Source organism: Abramis brama, assembly GCF_963993115.1.
Source record: "Abramis brama genome assembly, chromosome: 24".
NCBI lineage: Eukaryota > Metazoa > Chordata > Actinopteri > Cypriniformes > Leuciscidae > Abramis > Abramis brama.
This window is the reverse complement of record NC_139986.1, coordinates 15,510,163-15,537,676: the sequence shown is the minus strand read 5'-3', so window position 1 is coordinate 15,537,676 and position 27,514 is coordinate 15,510,163. Positions and strand designations below refer to the sequence as shown.

At 38.5% G+C, this 27,514-nt stretch overlaps 2 protein-coding genes across 7 annotated transcripts in view; one reads left to right on the top strand and one right to left on the bottom strand.

Moving 5' to 3' along the window:
• The window catches only part of mllt10 (MLLT10 histone lysine methyltransferase DOT1L cofactor), a 49,796-nt gene extending 42,034 nt beyond the window's left edge, over positions 1-7,762 (bottom strand). For all 6 annotated transcript variants that reach the window (XM_084102600.1, XM_084102601.1, XM_084102602.1 and 3 more), the window contains exons 1-2: positions 7,419-7,762; positions 5,415-5,494 (exon numbers count right to left, since the gene is read on the bottom strand). In XM_084102600.1, the coding sequence (XP_083958726.1) occupies positions 5,415-5,494; positions 7,419-7,581 (243 nt within the window). In that variant the 5' untranslated portion in view covers positions 7,582-7,762. The remainder of the gene's footprint in view (positions 1-5,414; positions 5,495-7,418) is intronic.
• A 7,515-nt stretch (positions 7,763-15,277) lies between these two features.
• Positions 15,278-20,424, top strand: skida1 (SKI/DACH domain containing 1). Its single transcript, XM_084102365.1, has one exon. The coding sequence runs from the start codon at positions 15,699-15,701 to the stop codon at positions 18,099-18,101; it is 2,403 nt and encodes an 800-aa protein (XP_083958491.1). The 5' UTR covers positions 15,278-15,698; the 3' UTR covers positions 18,102-20,424.
• The last annotated feature ends 7,090 nt before the right edge of the window (positions 20,425-27,514 follow it).

Below are 27,514 nucleotides of genomic sequence, written 5' to 3'. Positions count from 1 at the left end.
GAAAACATCTGTTATACATACAGGCCTAAGAGTCCTGACAAGTCATACAGTTTTTATATACATACATACACCCCACGTTTATGGTTTGGTACACATTGTTAAATATGTGATTTAAGGTTAAGTGTTTCAGCCCACTTCCAGTCACTGATTTAAAACAAAAAAACATTTTGGTAACACTTTACAATAAGGTTAATTAGTTAACATTAGTTAATGTATTCATTTACATGAACTAATAATTGGCAATACATTTGTTACAGTATTTATTAATCTTTGTCCAGTGTTAGTTAATTAAAATACAGCTGTTCATTGTTTGTTCATGTTAGTTCAACAAATACAACCTTTGCTATTAATAACGTATTAGTAAATGTTGAAATGAATATTAACTAAGATTATTAATAAATGCTGAAGAAGTATTGTTCATTCTTAGTTCATGTTAACTAATGAACCTTATTGTAAAGTGTTAATCAATACAAGATCATGAGGAAAAAAATGTGATGAAAATATATGACCATATTGTAGAGCTGCACGATTATTGATCTCTTTTCAAACACCACGTGATCTTATTCCTAAATGACAAAATTTCAGCTCTGTCTATTAAACCTTTGACAAGTACGATGACAGCAAACATTCAAATCTGCGTTGGCGCTGCCTCTGACCCAGATAGAGATGTCATGTAAAGGTGTGAAACAGTCTTTTTTTTAACCACACAGTATAATTATTTCTGTCTTTCAATAATTCAAATTATGACAGAAGAACTGGGATAAAAGTTTATAGTTAGGACATAAAAACCGCTTGAACTTGGTGCTTCAGATGAAGATTGAATCAATTACATCATTACACCAGTAGGTGGCAACAAGTGACTTGTATGTGTCAAAATGTATTTGTCATTTGAATAATTCATTTAAGAGATTCATTCAAAAACACTAATTCATCCAGTAATGAAACAAGTGAAGTCTTTTGGGTGCTTCTCAAACGGAAGGCTGTATCCTTGCGAGGCTGTGTCCAGTCCTTTTGATGCTTCTTATGGCGCTTTTCCACTGCATGGTACGATTACTTTTTGGTGATTTTGCATGGTACAGCTTGGTACGGCTCACTTAAATAGTTCCACCTTTGTTGAGGTTCCAATCGTGCCGTACCGATACTAAAATGTGACATGTGAACACTGCAGATCACTGATTGATCAGAGAGAATCAGCGTCGTTGGATTTGCTACACGACACACCAAACCTGCTAGATTTAAATAGTCAGCAACAGCCACCGCAGAATCATTTGTTCGCACAATTTTTTTAAACGAAAACTTTAAAAAAGAAATGGCTGAATCGTGGTCAGTAGACGAGGTGCAGACGTTCCTCTCGTTGGTAGCGAGGAGCGGATCTAGCGAGAGCTGGATGGGGCGACCAGGAATGAAGTTTTTCAGCAACTTATGATCAGTCTATAATCCCACCCACTTTGAAGCGGTACTAAACTGCAGAGGAAAAGCAAACCGAGCTGAGCCGTACCATGCAGTGGAAATGCGCCATTAGGCTGGAAGACTCCTCAGCATTGAAAGCTAGAATGAGACAGTCTAGTAAGTGTGCATGGCTACGGCACACCATGGTCACAGCACGAAAATGTAATTTTGGAAAAAATACTTTGTATTAAAAATCTTTATATTAACTGGCCTTTTATTAAAGGGGTATTTCACCGCTGAAAAGATGAATGTGTATTTAAATTGGGTCATTTATGTAGTAGAAATGTGAAATTATTTTAGAAGTTGGTGCCTTCTAGACTGAGAAAAGCCAGAAAATGTATTTTTGGCTCATGTGGATGAAAGACAACAACTCCCAGAATGCACTTGCTTCGCTGCCCTATGAGGCCACTCCCAAGCCACGCCTACCTTACAGAGGGCAGTATCGGAAGAAATGATACAACTAGGCTACTAGTTGACTCGAAACTGAAAAGACACCGTTTTATCGTGAGATCCCACTCATTGCATTTTTGCATCATCAGAGGTTTTTTCCAGACACACAATACAGAAATCTCTCGTCTCAGGGGGACATGAGGGAGGGAAGCATGGTCATTCAAAAATACTACCGGGTTTCTACTGATACAAAGCTTAACGCTAATCGGTGAAGTATCCCTTTAATGCAATACAGTGAATGACAACTGTTTGTGGTCTCCCAATGGTTTACATTATTGCCACTTTAGTGTTAAGTGATTATTTTACACCTAAACAAATGATAACATGCCTTCATCTCTGAAAACATTATTTTTGTCTTACATTTCATAATAAACTCAACAAGCTCAGTGCCAACTGGTTTTTCGTCAGTTCTTTTTTGTGAATTGGAATGTGTGCAAAGGATTGTAAGTGATTTAAGGACACGAAAGATGCACTTGATGCATCCTTCAGAATGAGCTGATTGAAGGATGCAAAATGAAGGTTGCCTTCCAAGGATCCTTCAAATTGAGGCGGCCTTCAGCTGCGCTTGATGATGTGGCAGCCGAGATATGCAGTCTTAATAGGACACCAGCCTTCCATTTGAGAAGCACCCATAATGAGTGAGTCATTGAATCGTTCATTCAAGAGATTCATTCAAAAAGCTGATTCAAATAGCCTAATGAATGAATGATTTAACTCATTCAAATGAGAAATCATGGGAGAATCAAACTTTTTTTAAATAAAAAAAATTGTGATTCACAATTTATTCAGAATCGTACAGCTCTAAATACTAGGCTAACTAATGCAAGTAAAAAAAAAAGTGAACAGTCAGTAATACAATAAAAACAAAACAAAAACCTAATTACAAACAGCAGGACAAATGCAATAGAAAAGATACAAATGAAACAATCAGTGCTTTGATTTTCTCATGCAAGTATATAAGTATTCAGCTAACAGCTTACTGCAGAAATTGAATCAGAAAAATAAAACACAGCATAGTCTTCACTAAGAATTAAACTTGCTTTGATTCTTATTAAGCCAGGGACACACCAAGCCGAAGGTCTGCAGTTTTTTGAGTGTCGGCCAACTCAGTTTTTCCAGTGTGTTCTGCACCGTTGGCTCTAGTCGGATGCAGTGGGTTGTTTTTTTTGGCCGATTCAACATGTAGAATCAGCTTCGGGCAGTCGGTGAGAGAACTCTGATTGGCTATTCAGCAAACGAATCAGTGCACGAGAAATACGAGCAAAAGTGATGAAAGCAAGCAAAGAAGGTGCTTATGGCACAGACAGAAGGCTGTTCCAATTTTACACCATCTTACCTTAGCATTCGAAATGCACAAATACTTTCATAATATCATGAGCCGACTGGAATAAAGAACGTGAGCAGCATGATTGATATTCAAACCGGTCAGTAGGGGTGTGAAACGTCACTGGTCTCACGATTCAATTCGATTACAATTATCATGTCACCGTCACCGATTCGATATCACGATGCATTGCATCCTCACTTTTCAATATTACTGCACATACCTACATTTTCGTTGAATACAAGCAGTCAGATATCCCTTTTTATTTTATCTGTTCCAAGAAAGTACACTTCTTACTAATAATGGTAGCCTATATTACTGTTGCTTCAATGCAACGATTAATTTCAACACCCCTAACGGTAAGCAAGCACTCCTTTGTTTATGGTTTGTATACCTGCAGTCTTAGTTTCGCTTTCCCTTTTTGAATGACGAATATACCTGCTTAAATAGACTGTTATCTCCTTTATATGCAGGCGCAGAACGTGCATGCTACCGGACAGTAGCCTGTAGTCCTTTTGGTGTGTTCAAACACAGATTTTTTCCCTGACGCAGACGACAACACAGTCGGCTTTCATCAGCGCTAGTTCTTTGGCGTCGATTTGGTGTGTCCCTACCTTTAAAGCTACAAAAAGGTAATTCAGTCAAGAACAGCGAGTAATTTTCTCTTTTTCTTTTGATTAACATCAATGACAGACAGATGCATATATTAGGCTGCTGTCACTTTAAGGCCTCATGCACACAAATCTAATATACTGATACACATTTTATTTTCTCCCATCTGTTTATGTTCACTTAAGACATAACCAACTGGATTTACTTTTAGGCATGTACCCGAAACTGAAAGTTCACTTTGCTTGTCCGTGTTCTGCTCCGTGTCGGAGCACGGCCACAGAAAGCTGCATGCGGAACAGAGCATGGTCTCTTTCATGCTTTTAATAACTCTTTTTAATATCAAGCACATCCCATTTTAAGAAAGTCACATTACATGCAAGTCTGGGCTTTTAACGAGGGGTGAAAACGCACCACTGGCACAATCATTGTTTTATCTTGATTATCGTGTTTTCATAATCACTGAGCGCCAAAACCGAAATCAAAACTCAGTTTCGATTAATCACACAGCCCTAGTTACGAGACAAAACATTGATAAAAATGACGTTTGTCCATGCATACCCTGGTCTTAAATGCACTGTATTCTGATCTGACAAGATAAAACTGTCTGATCACAGGGCATATACTTACTGAATGCCTAAAGGCGGGCGTACACGGTGCGATTTTTGCTGTTTTTACGAGCTCGCAGATGATTTTTTTCACTCGGGAGAAATCGAGTGGAATCGGTGATGCTCGCATGGTCACGGCTCGCAGCGTGTGAGAGGAATTACGAGCCGAGTCGAGCACGTTATGAGCACCTCCCCGAACTCCCGATAATTTTTAAACATGTTTAAAAAATTTGGGGAGTCGGCCCGATTTTCACCATCTGTCCAACACAACCACATCGATGGGGCCATACCTCTGTGGCAGCAACCATACAGCGTGCGCATACACTGTCTGTCTCTCTCTCTCACACACACACACACACCTCTCTCTCTCTCTCTCTCTTTCTCTCTCTAGTTTTTATGTTGAAAGGAATGGCTACTGTTCTCTGCTTTTCAACAAATCATTTGCACACACATTTCTGTCATTTTTCTATCTGAAACTTTGCCTGCATCATGCAACATTGACGGTCTCTGTGTTTAGCGCGAAAGCTCACGTGATTGCTGCCGGCTCGGGATAAAATTCGTGCAGGACAGTAATGCCGTATACCAGCTGCTTTGACGCGATTATCAGTTAAACTGACTCGCAACGTGTGCAATATCTCACGACCTCCCGAGTGTCCGAACCAGGTCCGAACTCGCACCGTGTACGCCCGCCTTAAATGTCCATTGCCTGGCCTTCAACCATGTTTATTTTAATATGTCCCTCAACCTGGCTACCAATGCTTATGACTTGAAAACTATAAGACACAAGTTACAATTACCAGTTCAAAGTATCAATAATAAATATTATCTGTCTTATGGAAACTGCAAACAAATCCACAATGTACAGATCTCGACTTATAAATATTTGTATAAGTCTTTATAAGACTTGTAATATCTGGACTGGCAAAACAGATAGCCTGAAAGATTTGTATAAAGATTGGAAAGAGGAAACTCACCACCCTGGCAGCACGTTCCTGTGATTCACATTTCCTGCAGAACCAGGGGCCTGTGGGGACTTGGACAATACCATAGCAGGCTGAAACAACAGGAATGAAGGACAGATGAGATGATGAGACTTTCTTTCAATTACTGTAAATCTGACAGCTTTACTATTTCTTCCTGTCAAGGTTCGAGATTAATGTGAGAGAGTGTTAAAAATTATATTTTAAGAAATGTGAGAGATATTTGTAGTGCAACAACATCGGGGTATGAAATTAACACCCGCCATCAGCCAAACGTAGGTAATTTTTGCACAGTCGGAGTTAACTCTTGCGGCACGTGACTTGTTGTAACACTGACATTTGACAGGAAATACTGTTGCCTGGATACATTTGAAGAAACCCGTTAGATTATATCTTGATAAGCAGACAAAACAAAAATGCAGCTTGGGCACTTTGCAGAACAAAGGCATGTGAGAAGTTTTCATGTTCTCTTGTGTCACTGGTCTCAAAACAGTTAGTCTTATTCGTATTATCGTTTTAATTTACAGAGAAGTTCACTCAAGTATTTTGTCATTTTTAGCTCAACCTAAATAGGTTCTAAACAAACAACAGTGTGAAAGAAAAGCTAGACCAAAAAGAGATCCACGTTCACTATCAAGGTCAGGGAAAGGTGCAAAGAGAATCCTTTTTTGTCCAATACAAGGGTCTTTGCATGTTTGTTTAATTTCACATAGGCTTAGGCTATATAAAATGTATTTGATATATTTGAGCTGAGAACATTTAAAATAGCTGATGGCAAAACTAGCCATTGACCATTTATTTTTGGTTTACAAAATGTAATTTCTACACTTAACAAAATTTAAACACATGCAAGTATTCCATTTTCTGTTCCAAATGCGAATGAACATGCAATTCCACTTTCCAATGGCAGGCAAGAAACTAAGCAAAATGTTTTGCTGCATCAATGTCACAAACAGTCAGCTAATCAATAGTCATATCAGACGCTTGCCCAAACACTAACAATATCATCAGTCTACAAGTCTAAAGGTGACAACTTTACCCATTTGTACTGGATCATCTTCAGCGACCTAACAAAACAGATGCTGAAGACCGAACTGACAGCTCTAAAACCAAATCTAGGATATAACACATCTGAACTAAACCTGTCAGTATTTACATAGCATGTAGAGGCAAAAACTTGTTAATCAAGTTACTCAAGAATGAATATTTCCATTGCATGTATGAATGATAATATATAATAGCAATCAACACCAGCATCTCAATGTCAAAACACTAAACTTTAATGACAGATGACAGAAAGATTAGATCAGATTTCTACTTTAAATCAAAAACATAAAAGTTGCTTTTCAAAACTCTTATTTTTCTGCTTCACATGTCTGTAGCCATTGAGGTTCCCACAAAGACAAGATTCTTGAAACCAAGACATTACTGTGACATCTTGAAACGTCCCACACAAAAAAAAATACAAGACAAATAACTACACGTGGGATAACCAATCAAGATCCTGTTAAGAGTCCAGAATTTGTTGACAGCTTTGCTGACTAGCCATAAATGTGTGTTATCAGCCTATCTGTAATGACTTACAGAGCTTGTCTGAATGTGACTCATCTTTGTTTCCATAGCTGTGACTGACACGTTGTTGGTCCTGAGACAGAGATAATGAACAACCATGAGCGACATGCTGTTACAGCCGTGTAGCGCTCGTGCTAACGCATAACATTAACTTAGCACACAAACAGGCCTTCGGTGAACCGTTGCTTCACAACAACCGCCACACCTTAAAAACACTCCAAATTAACCGTTAAAATATTTAACATTTCCTTACTGTCATTCCAATAACACAAACAAGCGCCAGTGGTTAAACTTATGTCATACTGACTGTTCGTTGAGCTAAGCTAGGCTAGGCTATGTTATGCTAAGCTAATCCTCTCACCACAACAGACGGGAACTTATCAAAACACCCGCCTCAAGTGAAATAAAATAGTCTTTTATATTTACCTTGGTGGACAGCAACGTTACAGCCGTGACCGTCGCAGTAGACGAGGGGGTTTTCGGCCCAGCCTCTCTCATCCGAACAGACGCAGCAACCACCGATCATCTCCTTCATATTACTCGCCGAGTCGTCGTCTTCCTCTGCCAGATACAGCTCGCTGGATACCATCTACCACCAGCAACGCACAAAGACCAACAAAAATGCGGTCGGGCGTTTGTCTCACGAATCCCAATCTCCCCTGTAAGCCGTATTTTATGTTCCATTTCGATGAAAAGCCATATTTCGGTTGCGTTGTTGATGAAGGCGGTTTTTTTTTTTTGGCTCAACACACAAACCCCGTACTGAGGGCTCTCGGGATGTGGAGGCGCGTGTGCGCGCATGCGCGGAAAAGCAGAACACGGGAGGCAGTGGAGTAGAAGAGGCCTCTTGGGGCTGTTTGATCCACGCGGCGAACGCCATCGAATTTTACCACGAGCGTGGGACAAGCTACAGTGCACTGCTCTTCTCGCTCTATGTACGATCGTCTGGGAGTTTGTTTTGAACTGAAAAGACGTTACTTTAAAGTGCATTCCATTTTAGAATGTGGCTTGTAATGAGAATTCTGATGCAGGCTCGGGTTGCGCTAAGGTGCTAAATAACTTAAAAAATAATTAGGCCTGCCAGTTAATCTTCAGTAGGTTACCCCCACGTATTTTCTGACTTTGAGTGGTATATATTCTTTACTTAAACGTTATAGAAGATAAAGGCAAAGAAATTAACTTTGCAGACAATGGACTTGTGGTCTCAACATGAATTAGGCTAAGTGGAGCTCGTTTAAACTTAGGCTATTCTTATAATTTAATCCCCTAGAAGCAGGCATATATTTAATGTTTAGTCAATTTAGATAGGCCTACTGTAATATTTAGGCTTATGTATAGGTTCTGGATATAAAGAGCCTTTTTGCTCCAATTAAGGTGAGCGGTATGCCGAAGTTTGACCTAAACTGCCTGTCGGTTACTTAAAGCAAAGATTAGAGGTATTGTCAACACTACACCAATAAACCAACAACAAACGTTTAGGTATAGCCTATAAGCTTCCAGTTTTATTGATTGTCAGGCTGCTTGCATATGGGCCATGTTTGACATGTGGGAGCATGGAAAAAAAGAAGTGCCGTTTAACTTCTAGAAAAAAGTAAACAATGTATCGGGCTTGTTTGTATACGCCTTAAATCGTATAGCGCCAAAATAGTGCACGTACAAATAAACTAATTTAAAACGAAATAGCACAGACCTTGACCCAATGAGGACCCCCCTTACAAAACACTAACCTTTTGTCCGAAACACTCGCCTTTTTTTTCTTTTCTTTTTTACATGTTGTGGAAATCAGGTTACAACGTGCGTCGCTCATATTTATGAATGTGCGTAGGCCTGTATAGTAGCCTACTTTTTACACACCATTAGACATATTCTCAATTTAAAATGTAGCCCGATAGGCATATCCCATTTTTAACGTTTCATCAATTAGAAAACATTTTACACTATTTTATTTTGATAGATGACACGAAGAAATAAATCTTAACCTCAAGAATGGCACCTCTGCGGCTTCCAGCGTTTTTTGATCTGGTCACTTTAGAATGAATTATTTATATAAACATTTTAACATGTTTTTGGAGTACTATCAAGATATTCCGCAGTGCCAATAGTTTGACAAGCCTTATAGCGTTGTTTAAATATTTCGACCTGCCGTGATGTCCATCTCAATTCTCTGATAGTGCTTGATGCTGTAGCCTATAGCCTAAATGTCATTGAAAATAACCTGCCCCCCGCGGACAGTTCAATATTAAGCTAAAGCAAGAATACTCAATTACATTAATAAATTATTTGATTTTACACGTGCAGCATAAAGTTCAATGTTTAATAATAATAATAATACGTAACATTTGTATGAAATGTTCCAATAAAATAAATGATCTATTGTAGAATTAGTCCTATTGTGGTTTTCCCTGCTTCAGACCTTTTTGACTTTAACGTTTGGAGTTGTGCCTGAGTCTCACTGTCGGAGAAATTTCTTGTGGTGGGGGCGATGTTGATTTGCAATGTTGGAACCTTTAATAACACCACGTAAGTTTAGCTAATTGAGTTAGAAGATGTTGACAGATAGATTCGCCACAATAAAGCATTTTGTCGTTCTTTATTCATAATGGAAAAAAGTTTTTAAATCACACTACTCAATATGTTTGTATGTTACACGGAGTTGCTTGGAATCCACAACAGTCATCTATGCGATTAACAGAGTGGTAGGCCTGCCATACCATTCTTGATCCGCTATTTCACCAGTGTTCGTCCATGATTAGCCTACTATCTGCAGAAAGTCAGTGATATATCTAAACAATTTGATGGACGTATTTAATAGTTCATATTCGCATTTTAAATAGGCTACCCTGTTTAAGGAGTGATATTGGCTTCTTTTCACATAGCCTAAGTTGCACACTGGTTTTGCGCTTAAATAGCCTAATCTTCCGTAACGGTGATAAGGTCTGTAACGAATGTCAAACAGAGAGGTGAAATGGGTGACGTGTTTTTTTTTCCTGTCAAGGGCAGGGATGCCCCAGATCCGGAGTCGAAGTGATAGGAAAAGTTTGCCTGTAGTAGCACGAGTTCTCTTTTACGCAAAGACTTGTGGGTAACTCAGGGGCAGGCACATACGCAGATATGACACAGCAGGGTGAAAGGTTATTTCAGCCCACCCCCAACCAGCTCACTCTGTAAATTCAGGTTGCATGTACCAACTCATACGTTCTGAAAGAAGAATGTAGCCTACTTAAGATGGGATAGAACTAATCACATTTTGGCATAAATATCCACTGATTACTTTTAATGATTGCTTTCAAAGACGTAAATGGATATTGTTTTAAGTACTGATATTGTTAAAGTGTGCCTCATGATTTTCATGGACACGACAGACGTTCTGTGTGCACGTGTGTACACGAGAGAGATCGTGTTGGTTTATCTCCATTTAGAGTATTCGTCCCACGAGATGTTTTCGTCATGTTATTGAAAGTCGCTCAACATTAAGCGTACTGCATCATTGAAAGGAGCATTTCGACAATAATAATTGGGTGGAGTAGTCGTGCAATGTTTTGATTGTGCTAGAACTTTAAAGGGATAGCCTATATATCTGTATGATTCCTCCGTGACTTTATATGCCAAGTTATCGTGAATGCAAAGAAGACATTTTACTAAAATGTTTAAAACATAAATAGTTGTCTAAATTCGTCATCAGAAAAATTCTAAAAACGTATTCGAAATCGCTGAAACGCTGCCTCCTATAAAATTACTAGACAACTTACATCCAAAGGAAATGTGTTCTTTGTTCTCCTATTGTTAGCTAAAGCGCGACGAACAAACGTCCTCTTACCTCTCACGTTCTCTAATGTGAGAATCTTCTTCATCAAACTTTGAGCTCGCGATCCTTAGCGAAAAGTATGTGCACATTTACTTGATTTAACATAATGATAAATGGGCTGCAGTGCGCATTTTTATTTGTCACCGGACGTCTTTCCCATGCTGTTTGAGACTCCGCGCACGTTGTAGTGAGGTAGCCCACGCGGACCCCCACTCGGTGAGTCCGTCACGTTTAAGGGTCCAGGGCCCATCCTGATTTCACCGCAATAAACCAACTCACAACTCTCCCAAGAAGCGATCAAAAAATGTATTCTTTTCTTGGTTATTAAAGAAATCACGAGTTTTAGCCTGTCGATTTGTTCACATAAAAGGGGTAAGAAATCATTAACTTTAGCTAGGCTATATAAATATATAGCAACAGCATTATATAAATAGCCTTAATAATAATTCATCCTCGTATTTTCTCATTGACCTATAACGTCTGCATGGTACTTCCAATAGTCTTTGTGATCAAAATTAAACAATTGGGTTTGTGTTTGTTGTCAGGTTTGTGTTTGCTTTGTGATAGTTATATAGGCTAGTGTATGCTTTTTAATTAATTTATTTGCATCCCATAATAATATAGCCTGCATAGTGTAAACAAATAAATATATTCAAAGAAGGCTCCCCAGAACGCGCTAATAGTGTTTCCAGTCAATTGCATTGGAAGTGTGCTAATTAAATCCCAACGTTGTGCGCGTTCTTTGATCAATGATTAATTTGAGTTAACTTGATTTTCGAAAAGTGATCAACTTTTGAAATAAATCTTAAAACGGGACAGCAAAACATTTCTAAAGGCAAACCAACCCCTCAACTCTTCACCCACGACGATGCACACTGGGTCGAAGATCAATCATTATCACTCATGTCACAATTGAGGACTATTCAAGCTGTGAGGTTTCAGAATCAAAGGACCAGGATCTGCATGTTGTCTTTCAAATGAGGTGTGCCCCTCGGATAAAAGTTATAGAGAGTTCAGCGGAGGTTGGAATAAAATTTACTATCAACAGCGCTAGACTGCAGAACATTAAAGTACCAATGTATGCAAGAAAAATAATCATGTTACATAATAGGCTACAGCTCATTATTGCAGGTCCAACAATATTAGAGACATTTTCTAATCGCTCAATTTGGTCACTGCATACAGAACAACTGCATAGCTAGGCTAAACACTTTGAGCGGAAATAAACTGTCTTCAAGAGAGATATAGCCTAAGCATGAAACTCTGGGGGAAAAAACTCTGATAGGCTATCAATCTGTACCCTAAGAGATAGCAATTTTATTTTCTTTGTATGCAAATTTGTACCCTTTATTTAGGCGATTATATGTTGGCAATATATTACACATTTTATTTTATTATTTTTTAATCCCGGTGTTATTTAAGAGCTTATTTGCAAACATACATGAACACTGTGTTTGGTCGATAAAGCAGCTGCAGCAGGACCCACAGTAAGGAGCTGCACTAGGACTCAACGCTGAAGGATTAGACCGAGTGTACTGAATGGTGAACAGTGAACAGAACGACGACTCACTAGTAATGTAGCCTGGAGTATAGAGTGACATACATTCCCTTGAAAATCTTTATGAACTACAGTTTATAAATGTTGCCGCCCCTGCGTTGAGTGAGGTGGTACCGCGTACATTCTAAATACCGACGCTGAATTTGGCACTAAAAGGGCTTTGGTGGTTAACACGAACCACTTTCACCTTATAGCATGTATAGCTCTGTGCACGGAACAACCATAAGCACGGACGCAATAATGGTAAGCTAGCATTTTACAATTCATCATCAATAGCAATACAGTGACGGCACAGAGGGTTTAATTTATCCTAACTATTCAAGTGTGCCATAAAAGTATTTCAACCAATAGGCCTAAGTTATATCAATAATCAATTAATATTAAGTAGGCCTACTAATAGGTTACAATGACAAACTGATATCCTGTACTAGCACTTTCAACAAAAATGTTGGTAGCTACGCTGAAAGCACTGTCAGTAAATATCACCGTCAGGGCCTGATACAAGTTCAAACCATGACGCTGGTTTGCTCATCCTGACTTATTTCCTTTTTATAGGCCTATTGGCACTAAGTGAAGGAGCAGGCAGGTCATTTACATTCAAAAGATGGAATGATTGAAATTGAACAAATTAATGAATTATATGTTTCCAGTCATTAGAACAGTCATAAATGTATAGCAAAACATCGAATACTTTTGGGTCCTAAAACTACCTGAAAAGCAAGGACTTTTACTCCTGCCAGGTTATTGCTGCCTTCGCGTGCTATCGGAATTATAGTAAATTCGAGTTTCCTAGTTAAAGAAAAAAATTGGACATGAACGCCCTCTCAAGACGTATTTACCACTGGGAAGCTCGGGGATAATTTTGATACCCAAGTTTCCGAGATGGGCGGGCCACAAACTTTAAACATTGTGGAGGGGAGAACGATTGCTGCTGTGACTGGTAGCCTACTTAGCCTATTAGTTTTTTCCGCAACAGCTAGCCTACATCGCGTTGTCTTGTCGTTGAAGCATATTTACAAGTAGGCTATTAATACTAATTTGAATAGCGTATCCCTGTTTTACACACAGCGAAAATAGCCTAGGTATTTGACCGAAATTCCAGAATCGGCAGATCTTGATAGCGTGGTAAATGTTTATACCCTATGGTTTTCAGTGAATAGGACGCTAAATATAATTTTGGCTTTAATAAGATTTTTCCTATAAATAAGTAAGAATTTATCCTCCATGATTCCTGTTCTTTCCGACAACAAAGCACTTGAATGACAAGCTCATAATCACGACTTCAGAAGTGGAAGGCAGTGAAAGGCAGCATCATTCCATGAAAAACATACATTCACAGAAGCACCTTGGATTCTACAATGAACACAGTGGAAATGTGGAATACTGTATGAGTGTTTAGTGTTTCACAATGTTTGTAAGTTTTTACTAGGAGTTTTGTGAAATCATAATGTGCCTACATGTGCATTTAAGTTTAGCAGAAGAATTTTCTGTCAAATAACGTAGGCTATGCAAAAAAAAAAAAAAGGTATTGTATTGAACTTTTTTTCTGTCCATTCTCTTTCCTCACCATTGTAAAACGGCATATGTCTGTACACCGACACAAACGGGGGAGGGGGAAGTCTTTGCTCGTGAAGACCCGTTATTTTCTCTTTCACGTTGGTAGGAAGTGGGATGGAGGCCTGCCTGATCTGTGAAAAAATGGACTTTGTTCGACCGCAAAAGAGTATGAATAATAGCCTATCTTTCTAACTCACACACACTCATACGCAGGCTAAGTCTACAATTACGATGATTTTACTTTGAAACATTTACCTGTGCTACAAATATTCGTATTTGTTTAATTTTTGCACACACACGTGTTTCTTACATTGTTCTCTATAAAATTATTATATCCTGATTCATCAGTTCTGGTTTTAAAATGTGAAAATATGTACACATATACAAAAAAACTGAAGATTTCTCAAAGCCTGGCTAAATTATTCTACACACATAAGGGCGTGCTTACATACACAGATGCCACACACACACGCGCGCGCGCACACACACACACACACACACACACAGACAGACAGAGAGAGAGAGGGAGAGAGAGTAGCTGACTTAATGTATATTGTGATGTAGCCTATGTTGATTACATATGCAAAGAAATAAAAAACACTATACACAATTGTTTACTAATCTTTTTTTCCATCTGAATTCAAATGAGCTTTGGGGTTGGAAAAATGCATCCATCGATATTTTTATTCGGCTTTTTTTACTTGCCGCTGTAAATAAACAATGTTTGCTTCAAATACCAGGTTTTATCTCTGTTTGAGTTAAACATGCTTATCTCGCTGAAATTAAATAGATTTTAAAAAATAAATAAATAGCCTAATAATAATAAATGCATCCGATTGTGCAGAGTGTAGTATAAAGACATTTAAAATGATAAAACGCATAGGCTATAAATGAAATGCTATAGCGACATCAAGACAATGTTCAATTTGTTGTATATATATATATATATATATATATATATATATATATATATAAATAAGCTGCACATCAATTTACCAGACCCGTTTGTCAGTATTAGGGCTAACTTTTCAAAACAAAAAAGTTGTAACAATACTCCGACAAAATGACTCGTATTAATTTATATGCAAGAACTTATCACGAGTGAATTATTAGCTTTAAGAGAGGTGGGATTACAACAGTATGGTAATCAGCTAGGGGGATGGGGGTGGCTATGGGTGGAATATCCATTTTTTATTGCATCACCTGTCAGTAACGTCCAATCAGCGTCGACTTTGGGGGCATTAATTGATGAAGGTGTCTCCGGCCTTGCTCAGTTCCCACTGTCATTTTATTTGTGACTAAACCAGCAACGGGAATAGCAGCTGCATTTTGGGCTCTATTTCTCTCTCTCCTTCTCTGTCTCTCTCTCTCTCGCTCTCTCTCTCTCTCTCTCTCGCTCACTCCCTCTCCTTTTCCCTTTCCCTACTCTCTTCGCTTTTTATCCTTCTCACTGGCAGTGCAGTTCACCTTCCTCTTTTCCTCATGGCCAAATGGGAAGGGAGCTGAGGGAGCGCAGGTATACAGGAGCTCAGACAGGCAGCAGCCAGCCTGTCGGCAACATCACACACATTCCATCGATCATGCAGTGCTCAGGTCAATGGACTGATTGTTTTCATTCAAACAGGCCATTTCATTTTTATTTTTCTATTTAAAACTTTTTGTTCATCACGCAGTGTGGACATGTCACAGCCCATGCTGTACCGGTCAGCAGAATGCCTTGAAATAAAGAAGCAGCACTAAAGCTACTTTAAGGACATCCGTCGCGCTAAATGTTGGAATTAATGCAATGAAGAAAATGGGGGACTTGGAATCCGGTTTTGAGGAAATGCAGGGTGTAAAGCTTGGGTATTTGGTTATCAAAGGCAAACAGATGTTTGCCCTCTCTCAAGTCTTCACCGACCTCTTGAAAAATATTCCGCGGACTACTGTACACAAACGAATGGACCATTTAAACGTGAAGAAGCATCACTGTGATCTGGAGGAACTGCGAAAGCTCAAAGCAATAAATTCTATAGCTTTCCACGCAGCTAAATGCACTCTGATTTCAAGAGAGGACGTTGAGGCACTGTACTTTTCATGTAAAACTGAGCGCGTATTGAAATCAAACAAAAGAAGGGAAAAGACAAAAAATGCCTCGGAAAAAATGTGTGACGGCAAAAATCACACAGCTGCCAAAAGTGACTTTTGGAGAGAGAAAGTTTGGTTGAGTTTGCATGGCGTTCCACAGACTTTTTCATTCAAAAATAAAGCTGTTCGACAGGACCCTGTCCCTCGCACTCACTCAAATCTACCTCAAATTTACAGTAAATCCTTCGCCCGTGACTTTCAACCGGTCACGAAGTCGGCATCTACAACCTTTAAAAACTATGAAACAGATCAAAAACCTGACAATTGCGTGGCTTTTAATCAGAAACATACGTTTTTTCGGCACGTTGTGAATCGGCAACCGCTGATCTATCAGTCCGCCATTGCAGCGCAGGCGAAGCACCAAGGCAACGCAGATCTACTTTACAAAAGGAAGAGGAAGCGCGAGAGCTGCGCGAGGCAGTTTTGGTCGAGGAGCAAACGCAGCCATCCGGTTTTGGTCGTCCCGAAGTGCTGTAAACCAAAAGTTCCCCACGGATCTTTGAGCCAGTTTCATCACCTCGAGCATGGATTATACGTTGATCCTCGGCATACTGGACATTTTCAGGAAAGCTGCAGCAGCGACACGGAATCTAGCTCCATTTCAGAACGGGTGAACAACGATTCGGATTTCGGGTCGAGTTTCTCTACCACCAGCAACTCCGGGACTTCAGATGAGGAGGAGGAGGATGACTCTCTGTCGGACTCTTCGGATGTCAGTAGCGACGAAGAGAGCTCGTCCCAGTCTGATTCCAGCTCTGTATCCAGTCAAGTTTCAGTCCAGAGTATTCGTTTCAGGCGTGCAAGGTTCTCAAGTCTCAACACTAAAGCACCTCTGCTCTTACAGCCAACTTTTCACTACAGGCCTAATGTGCTGAACATACCCACTAACCAAGGAGTAAAGACACCTTTGGATTGTGAAAGAACTGGCAAAACACAAAAATCGGACTTCACATCGTCCAGGGACGCACACAGGGATGGTGATGCCGCAAACGTGCAGAAGTTTTGCCCGGTGCGGACCTGTTTCCCAGATTTAAGAGAAAATGAGGGCTCTGAAGCACCATCTCGCCTTGAATTTTCAAATGATCCAAAGACAACAGACTCTGTCGCTAACAAAATTAAAGATACTGGGCTCACACCTAATGCAAATGGAAACAAGGCGTTTCCCCAACAAAGAATACCGGGTTCTGCAAACAAATGCTCCCAAGCCTCCCACTGTGTTCAGGACAAAGAAATAACGGTTTGCAAGTCTTCTGACAGCAATCTTTCATTAGCAGCAAATTCCAGGAGGGAAGCAAAAACTTCCCTCAAACTGCCTTCACCTCTAAAACCTATCAAAACAGAGGCCGAGGAGCTCATTACTACCTCAGGCTTTAACAATGAGGGCTACCGGACAGTAAAAACGCCAACATGTTTACTCAACAACGTGAAGATTAAAGTCGAGGACACCTTTGACGAATATGAATATGCAAATCATCCCCTGGAATATCAATGTAAGGATAACGACTCTGATGGTCAGCGTATCAGTTATCATTTTAAGGAAACGGACCACTGCAACGCCATCGAGAGCTCTGTTCAAAAACACCCTCCCTGTAACGAGGAATCAAGAAGCACTTTAAACACTCCTTGTTCCGAGGAAGGGGAATGCAAAAATGGGGCAAGGGTCAGAAAAAACTACAGGGCAATGCTTCTTGGTAAGAAAGCCGAGAGTGTGAGGACATCCGCGAAATCGGGTGCAAAAGTTGACCGGAGCCCCCGTTCTGCCGGAAAATTCGCAAGCAACGAGGGATCGCATGAAGACTGTGCAGGCGCGAGCAAACGCAAACGAGCGAGCGCAAATGTAGCATCTCTGAAAAAGCCCTTCAGATTCATGGCGAATTTTCCCTCTCCGCCGTCTCTTGTTCTTGGCAGCGATGGAGATTTGAGTCCCGCTTACTCTTTGAACTCTTTAAGAAGAAACCAACTGCCTCATCGTTCTCACCCAGTGTGGGGATGGCAGCTCGGTCATTCAGTTGTTCCTCCCCCTCCAAGCCACAAATTCAGGAAAGCCTCTGTTATCCCTTGAACTGTTGTTTTGAGCTCGGGGTAAATGTCTTAAAACTGTGACAAGCACTGATTCCCGTATATATTGTTTTGTTTTCATCGTTGTTTGCAATGCATACGTCTCTGGCCTGTTGTTATGAAGCGCACACCGTCCTTATATAACACAGGCTGGTCTATTCGTCGAGGTTTGGGACTCGGGAATATACGGAGGTATTTATAATAAGCTGGGCTGGCAAAAAAACAACAAAAAAAACGATTGTTTTCAAAATAACATTATTGGCATTGTGGAGCTGTTTGTGACCTGATGGACTAGACTCTCATGGAGCAAATGTTGGCTCATTTTGCAGGCAGGGTTAACCATCTCTCATATGGATGGCGTTATAGTGATTGTCAGGTCTGTGTCAACTAAAATGCTGATTTTGTTTTTAAAACATCTGACTTTGTCGGTATATTTTAGGCCAATGTTTTTTTTTCTTTATGCTTCATCTACATACTGTATTTCTGAATTACTGTTGGCCGATGATCCATACCCTTCTTATTTATTAATTTTAAGGGTTCTCCCCAATTGTTGGTGCCTGGTTGTGTTCACTCACACGCAGCACACCATAACTCTCACGGTAGGCCCAACACAATGGCCCACTAACTGACAATCAAGAGCTGTTTGATTTTGCACGATGTAATAGAGGGAAAACACCAAATCGATCTCCTTCTATAGCACATCCATAGCTTAAGGTATAGAACAGCTAAAGCACAAATTTACCATGCATTGCACTTTGCTAATGCCCATTAAGGTGAATTAGTGATGTGTTTTTATTTTTCGATTTTCTTCCGCAAAAGAGCCATCGCAAGTTAACCCAAAAACCTTTTTAAAATCTCTAATTATTAATGTGGTGCTATTTTTCAATACGTTTGTTTGCTTTTAAAAGGAAGTTTTGTTGGTCGTTCTTATTGTAAATGGTGCCGATAGCGACCTATAGGCATACAGACAGCTGCAAACAACATCGTTTTACATACGAAATAAAAGAAAAAGACCTCGTTAGTGGAATATACACACATTCTGGTCAGGGTATACTTAGTAAATGTTTATTTCTCTTTGACTCAAGTAGCCTTGTTCTTTTCATATGGTGTTTTGATTGTATTTTACTTCACTAGGCCTGTTTTCCAAGGATATGGATTACCTTGGCACTCGAAAGTGTAACCTTAAAAAAACATTCAAGTTTTAACTTGGTGTTCAACTAGAGTACCCTGCCCCATATAAATGCCTTGTGATGAATGTACTGTGACGTAGCCCACCATATTTGTTTACTTCAGCAAAAGCAGACAGCCTCCAAAACAGGCCTTTAAAAGCTAATTGTAGCCTATCTTTGATTGGATCAGCCAAGGAGCCAAATTATAAATTTTCTGATTATATTTCAGAGGGGGGGGGGGGGGGGGAATCAACTAGCCTACATTCTAATGTCCCACACACACACACACACACGCACACGCACACACACACACACACAAACCCAAACCCCTAAATAAATAAAAACATGTGAGTAATCACTGAATAGGCATAGACTATGCAGATTTGGCTAAAGCGAGGCTACCGGGTTCACGTCATTCTGAGAAAACACGTAATAGACTTTAAGGGTATTTAACGTATTAAAGTATGGGCCCATTACGTGTGCTTTGATTAACGTGTGCAAGTGGGGATATACACTATGTAGAGTATTAGGCGAAATTGCATCGCTTTCTGAATGTTCCAATACGCGATAGTGTGAAACTCTGACAGGTGAATGATTAAAATATAGTAGGCCTATATTTTTTTAACGCGACTATTTAATGTCTGCTCTCTCGATCGTCTAAAAGGAAAATTGTGTTCCTTTCTTTGTCAAAGTGCACTGCGGACTGACAGAATAGCTATGTCGTCCCAACTTCACAGGACTTAATTCAAAACTAGCCAAATTAAACAGAATGTAGCGCACACATTACAACCCCATTGAGTTAAAGAATTTCACGATCTCCACAATGAACAGAAATGGGAAAATGACTCACTGTAAACATGGTAGCTTAGGATTTATCTGGTCAAGGTGGACTTTGATTTTTTTATATATATATATATCTGCTTTTGCTAAAATACTTGAGGTCAGATTTTGACGTTTTTTTCTTAAATTGAAGTCACTGGGTGTTTATAAAAATGCATATTTATTTTTGTGATTTTCCTGTTTTTTTGTATACCATTGTTGTGTAGGATAAATGCACTCGAAATGAAAACTTGAAAACGTGAGGTGGATTTTGAAGCACTTTCTTTTTTTTCTTTTTATGGTGAAACTGTTCATTAAATACATCTGAGTGTGATGTGATATGATCGTTCATTTTTAGCTTTTAATTCATTAATATTCATTTTTATTATTAGGCTATAATCAACCGTTGTTTGTCCCTTTCTTGAGGTTTAAGCAAGATCAAACTTTAAGATAAGTTGTTTATTGTAAAGAAAAGTGTTGGTGTGGGGGATGGGTTTAGAAACTGATGGTCTCGTGCCCTGCTATACACTATGCACTCAATCCCACTACTTATAAGCCTATAACCACACATGAGGCTACTCTAATCAGGGAAAAGAAACGGGAAAAGCGAGTACGTAGAAACAACACATTTCAGAAGAGGATTTCTACAACAGACATGATCTGGTTACACTACCATGTTTTCATATAGTTTTTTTTATAATGGGCTATTCCGTGTGAGACTGAGAAGAGGGAGCATAATGTCTCTGGTAGGCTATAAGATATTACGATCAGCTGCTCAAGATAAACTGCTTCTTCTGACTTCTTTTCTCCAAAGAGAGCAAGATTAAAAGCAGAGAGGGAGGAGGAAGAAATTAAGGACAAAAATTACTCCATAACGGCGCGCAATAAGCATGCACCGCTGCTGGTTCCTCGTGAACGGAACCTCCTGAGATATAAGCGACAAATTAAATTGTTAACTTGATCATTTGTGCATAGGAAATCAAGTGTCATAGTCGCGGCAGCCACTTGTTTGTAGACTGTGGTAAATATGTAGAGAGGTGGTGTTGGTTGGTGTCCTTCTAAATAACTCTAAATACTTTTAAATTCACCTGATTTACCTTTTCATAATTAACTAAATATAAGTATTTGTCAGTGATTTATTTCTTAAACCTTTCATATCAATATCACATAGGCATATTGTATTTCAGTGTGTGTAGAATCATATTTTTTTTAGTCATTAGAGATTTGGGCCGAAAAAGGCCACACGATAAATCTCTAGATCTAAAATAAAAATGTTAATAAAATGATGTAATTGCAATAGCAAATAAATATTATTTACAGCTAAATATATAGCCTAAAATAAAATAATAGAAAATATTTACTGGTATTGTTTATGCTTCCACACAGATAAGCTGTTTCGTCCACAAGCAAATCAGCCTACCAAAACAGTTGAAGGCAATAAATCTGTCACACAATGGAAATACACACAGTAGCGATACAGCAGCGGGACTACGTCTTGTGAAATGTAGGCTATAGGCTATAAAAGTGTTCATGTGAACTTTAATTATAAAATGAAAAAAAGAAGAAGAAAAAAAATATATATATATATTTTCATGATATCATCATTATATCATCTTTAATGATAAAAAATATGATTTGATTAACTAAGATAATCGCTTGGCATGCACATAAACACGAATTATTAATACACGGACAGACGTCTAAACCAATAGGCCTATATGATTTCTGTAGAGTATAGGTATATAGGCCTACTATCAAAAACCGGAGAGCGGCTGAATGTTCTACTTTAATGGCAAACGCATTTCCCTTTTTAAAAAAGGAAAAATAAAAAAGTTGTCTAGCCTAGTTAGGCCTAGAAATGGTAAATAACAAATTAAGCACGGCGAACACACTGCACAGCTAGACGGATCTTGCACAGTGAAACATACTGACTAGCTAATTTTGAGGCCTGACTTCATCGAATGGACTCGAGGCTTCATTCACAGAACTCAACAGGCCACCATTAGGCTGTTCAGTAGGAAAAGATTTTTCAATCTCCTAACAAGTTTATGCTCAACCTGTTGTTGATCGCTACTGTGGAAAAGAACTAACCTGTGGAGAAATAAGCCCTTACGCTTTTTATAGATGTAGAAGTATTTGGCTTGATTGTTTTCACACTAAAATAGTAAAAGACGACCAATAAATTGATGAATTTGCAATAGACGTAAATGTTGTAGCTATTATCATAAACAGGCTACACCAAAAATTGCCAATGCAAACCCAAAAAATAATCTTAGTAGCGGGTACAGTAGACAATAATAATATTCAAGTAGGCTACAGGCCTATACGTGTTGCATAAATATATCGTATTCTCAAACGATTCGGTCAACTATTCAACGTTCGCCTTATATTTAGACACGTGGTTCAACCAACAGGATAAGCGGCCTCATGGAAGCTTCTTTTGTAATGGGATCAGGACGTGGGAGGAAAATAATGCTGTTACGTGACCTGCAAAAAAACTCATCACCATGTTGTTAATCCCACAAATCACCAGTTCGACCTGTCGATTTTTCTAATGCTTATTACTCCACTAAGTTACCCCAGAACGTTGTAAAACATGAAAACCATATAACCTGGAGGAGTAGCCTAATATAAGCATTAGTTACTTTGAAATAGCCTATATAAATCGCATGCATATCAGAGTAACAGGCTTAAGGAGGAAGCTCTGATTGACTGAGGTCCTCGTCGGCCTCGTGGAAAGAGATTCCTCCGTTATCTGCATAAACTGAACGCGTATCCTGAGAGAATACCCCCACTCAAAGTTCTCTGTTTCAGACAGTGACAACTAAATATACATTGTAAGAGACAGAGATATTTGATTACGCAATTAGGGTTTTGTTCTAGGCTACTGGTCTTTAATGACCAATCATTATTCTCAGATTTCACCTAGCCTATATGGTTACAGTACTGACTCGACAACTTTTGTAGCCTATTTTCAAAAGCGTAGATCGTGTTGAGTTATCAACAGCCACAGAATTCAGTTACTTAAAAACTCTAAATAAATACCCTTTGCTTCTCCATTAACAAGTTTAATAAACAAACAAATTAATAAATAAATAAATGCATTGCCCCTCTGACATATGCCGTGAATCCCCAGTCCACGAGGAATTTTTTTTTAAAATATTCCTTTCATTCAGAACTTTAGAAATGTGTCACTTGTAAATTTGTAATGCCGTTTTCCCTATTAAAATCATAAAGGGCTTGTGCACCCAGGTAAAAATCAAACTCATACGGATTGAAGAAAAAGTTCTGCTTAAACTATTTGAAAGGACACTTTTTTATCATAGCATACAAATTAAAATAAAGATTAATATAAAATATCGTGTAGCCTATCCATATGATTCATTCGTGTTTTTTCTGTTAATTATCGATGAGTTCTGACAAGCTTAATTTTAAGTTGCAAATGAAGTTGATAGTGACGTTGATGACAAGAGTTCTTAAATATTCAAAACATAAAAATGTATCTTTATTAAGACGATAAGGCGATACTTTTATTTCAGATTCTTGCACTGTTAACGTTTTCCTACAAAACAAGGTTAATTGCTTGTAATAAGATCAAATAAATCAGACTTATGAGTCTTACAACTGCAAATGGTTTTCATATGTCATTGAAAAAACAACGTAAAAAAGGTATAACAAATTAATAGGCCTAATTCACCTTGCAAGTTATGAACAAACCAAAGCAAAATCATTCTCGATACTCTACAACGATACGGAAACAGTTAATAATTTCTTGCCTTTTGGAGATCTATCACTATGCTTATAGACAAGGGCAATTGATGTGTTAACCAATAATTCACGTGTCAAAATAATTAATGATATTTGTGAAATAATTAGTGAGTTGGGCTGTAGTCAAACAAATCATTAAACCCAACACTACCACGAGCAACGTTTCTTTCAAACACTTGTAAAAACAAGTCACTGATCCAAAACAACAGGCTCCCTTAACTGTTCCATTAGGAGACGTACGTCTTTCATTTCACTTGTGAAAAATGTAGTGATGCATTCTGCTGTGAGCATGCCTTACAATTATGACCATTCTGAATAGGCCACTTATTAGAAGTTTAACGTCGTAAGGCATTTCCAAAGAGGTTTAAGCACACTAGCATACATAAAACGAATAAATAATCACAGAATGTAATCTCCATATGATTTTATGGTAACGTGGATTTAACCAATTAAGGAGCAGATCTGTTAAAACAATCACTGTAAGTAGATAGTGCATTATTTAACCAATCCCAGTAGAGTGCTAGTGAATTAGCATATTCTAAAGATAATTCTTTCAAACAAAGATTAACATTTAGAAAACAGACCAGCCTTTCAGAAAAAAATGTCACCTGTTAACTGTGCAAAGTCAAATAAATGTACCATTTAAACCGTCGCTTTTAGACTGGCTCTTCACTACCGTTTCACCGCTTGGTGCAGATGTATTTGTAAAACAACTTTGTTTTGGATGTCAAAAGCTATCCGAAAAAAGAAAGAAAAGAAAACCCTTAGCCTGCTACAAGCCTGCATCGGCAACCACATGGTCAAGTCGATTTCCGCACAGCAGGCTACGGCAGAATAGCTTTTATTCTGGTCATTTCTGTTGGTCTGTGTTTCGTTGGGCAAATATTCAAAATGTGAATAACTTGTGCTGCTTGGATGTTTAATGATTTGATTCGTCCCTTTAGAAAGAGCTTTGTTGCAAGGCATTGCCACAGCGATGCGATATCTTATTATTACTGAATAATTTTAAAATTATTATATTATTATAACGACTAGTGTTGACACTAGGTGCTATTTTGATAAACCTTAACGTGGTGTCTTTGGACTACAAAGAACGAAAATTTCAAAATGCACAGGCTTGTTTTTTTCTTTCCGCTGCGGAATTTGTGACAAGGTCATGTGTTATATAAACGATACTTTGTAATATTTTTCCCAACTAACCTCAAATGTGAATGTCTTTATCAAAATAGAAGTCGACTAAAGTAGTCTACTGCTATTGAGTAAACAGGTAAGAAAGCGAGCTGTTGGGGAAAAAGCCGATGACGAGAAAGAGACGGTGCGGGTGCTGGGTGAAGGTAGAATTTACCGCATAAAACAATGTGTTCAGATATGAAACTCATTTTACCAACTGTGCTGTGAGCTATACAAGAGTTGCGTGGACATAAATGATAAATTACTGGCGATGTCTCGACGTGTTTGAGTAAGAACAGAAGCATAAGTGACAGCTCTTAAAAATGAGGCTCGCAAACGTATCGTCATTGCACGTGCTATTGGCGCCCCCGCTCGGGCGGGAACCTTTGGAGAATTTTCTCTTAAAGGGGAGGACAGAAGGATTTAAGGTGGAATGAACAAATCACACCCAGCGACCCTGACTCCCGTCAAACTAATTAAATAATGAATATTGGGCTAATTTATCCAAAAGCTTTATTTTTGATGATGATACAAAATTGGGTTATCTAAAATTGCGAAGTGCATGCCTACCATTGCTTCATTGTTAAGGTAAAGTTGGGAGAACAAAGTTTTTACTTTTTAATGTTTTGTTATAGGCCTTATAAAATATGATAAAATTAAGTATGATAAATAATAAATAAAATAAAAATAAGAAGAAAATGTTTCCGAAGTACATGATTGTAAATTTTATGGGCTCACTTGCTCTGTAGTGATAAAATGAGGAGATAAAAGTGCTGGAGGAAAAAAGAAAGAAAAAATGAAGTCGTCTTTTGTAAACAGTGGTTTGTTTTTCAGCGCATAATTCCAAATTAAAGACTGTAGGCCTAGTGTATTAAGTTGTAAGTAAACTCAAAGACCAATTCTTTATTAGGCTACTAATAGTAGGCTACGGTATAGGCTACTTTAAAACGCAAAACAAATAAGAGTGATGCATGCACGGTTAATTTCCGATTGTATAGCAACACAATAGAAATAGAGTTCTACAGAACAATGTTGATTGAGAATGAAATCAGAATAGCCCAGCCTATCTGATGTTTGATATTTCCCTGTGGGCCATTCATCCAAATGTTGGTAGCCTACCTGTCAGTACAGTATTTAAAGATGATGCCGCAAGTCTTTGCAGACGAGGAGGATGAAGAAGACAAAACAAGAAAGAAAAAATAAATAACAAGTAATATACTAAATATAGCCTATATAAATGAGCGCCCTAGCTTTTTATTTACGCAAGCTTTACGTGTCAAGTATAACTTGGCTTTGGGGAACAGGCCTCAAAATGAAAGGTATGGGGTACGGGCGAGGGGACTGTGTCCTGAACGGGCGGGTATTTAGAATTTAGAAGAACTTATCCATAAGAAACGAGTTATACTATCTGTGACTTTTGACCTTGGCCCTTAAAAATCGTATAAAACATTATACGTTATAGTATCGAATTTTACGTTCTCAAATCCCAATTTAGTCTATTATTTAGGCTATTTTAAGTAGCCTATTATAAGCATTTCCCGTATCATAAGTGGTTGCCTGGTGCTGAATTTGTGACTTTCCCTGTGGGGGAGATGAGCAAACTCTTTAGAATCTACACAATCAGCTGTATTCTTAAACACATGGTTCACATCGCTAACCTCCGAGAGTGTTCGTGGGCTTTTTTTATATTATTTTTTATGTTCAATGTTGTTGTAGGCTACATAAGTTCAGCTGAGCTGTCTGTGCGCTTATTTTATTCGCTGAGGTTGGCGTGACCGTTCCAGATTTTTTTCATTTAACATTTATATAATGTTTAACAAGCTTAGAAGACAATTTACTATCGACGAACGAATTGGTAAAAGATGAGCACTCAGCCCAAGTCATTGCAGCAGGCCTGTGCATAAAAATGGCTATGTGGAGTCTACTTGATATTGTTTTTAGCGAATGAAGGATAAATATGAACGAAACATCACCCTTTTCAACATGCTGGACTGTCTTAAGCTCGTGTAACACGTCCGTTTCCAAACTTTACGCCAATGTTTTTGTTGAAAGTTGCAATCTCAGTGTTTCTTCAGCTAAACAAAAGTAGGCTACGTATATTGTTTGTCGATCCCGCGCAGCCTCTTGTTTATTCGCGTATAAATTAAGCCATGTAGCCTACTCCGAAATTTAATAATAGTAGGCTACTACTCTGATCACACACACACACACACACACGCCATAAAATATTAATTGGTTATTCTTAGGTGCGCTTTTTTGTACTTTCTCTTCAATTGCGTTTAGCTAATATTTGATCTGTTCCATGTTCTCAGGTACTTTAAAAAGCGTTTTACATTCAAGCAATTGGCCACTCGTTTATTTACCGAGTAAACTGTACAATTGCATGCATTTTAATTATCAAGCTTTCATAAAATTAAAGTCAATTCTCTGCATGACTCTTATTAACGCAATTTAAATGAGCAGAAAACATGAAGAGACGTTGCACCATAAA

Excerpts from the sequence above, each read along its gene's own strand:
- skida1 (XM_084102365.1), top strand. The coding sequence starts at position 15,699 with ATGAAGAAAATGGGGGACTTGGAATCCGGTTTTGAGGAAATGCAGGGT.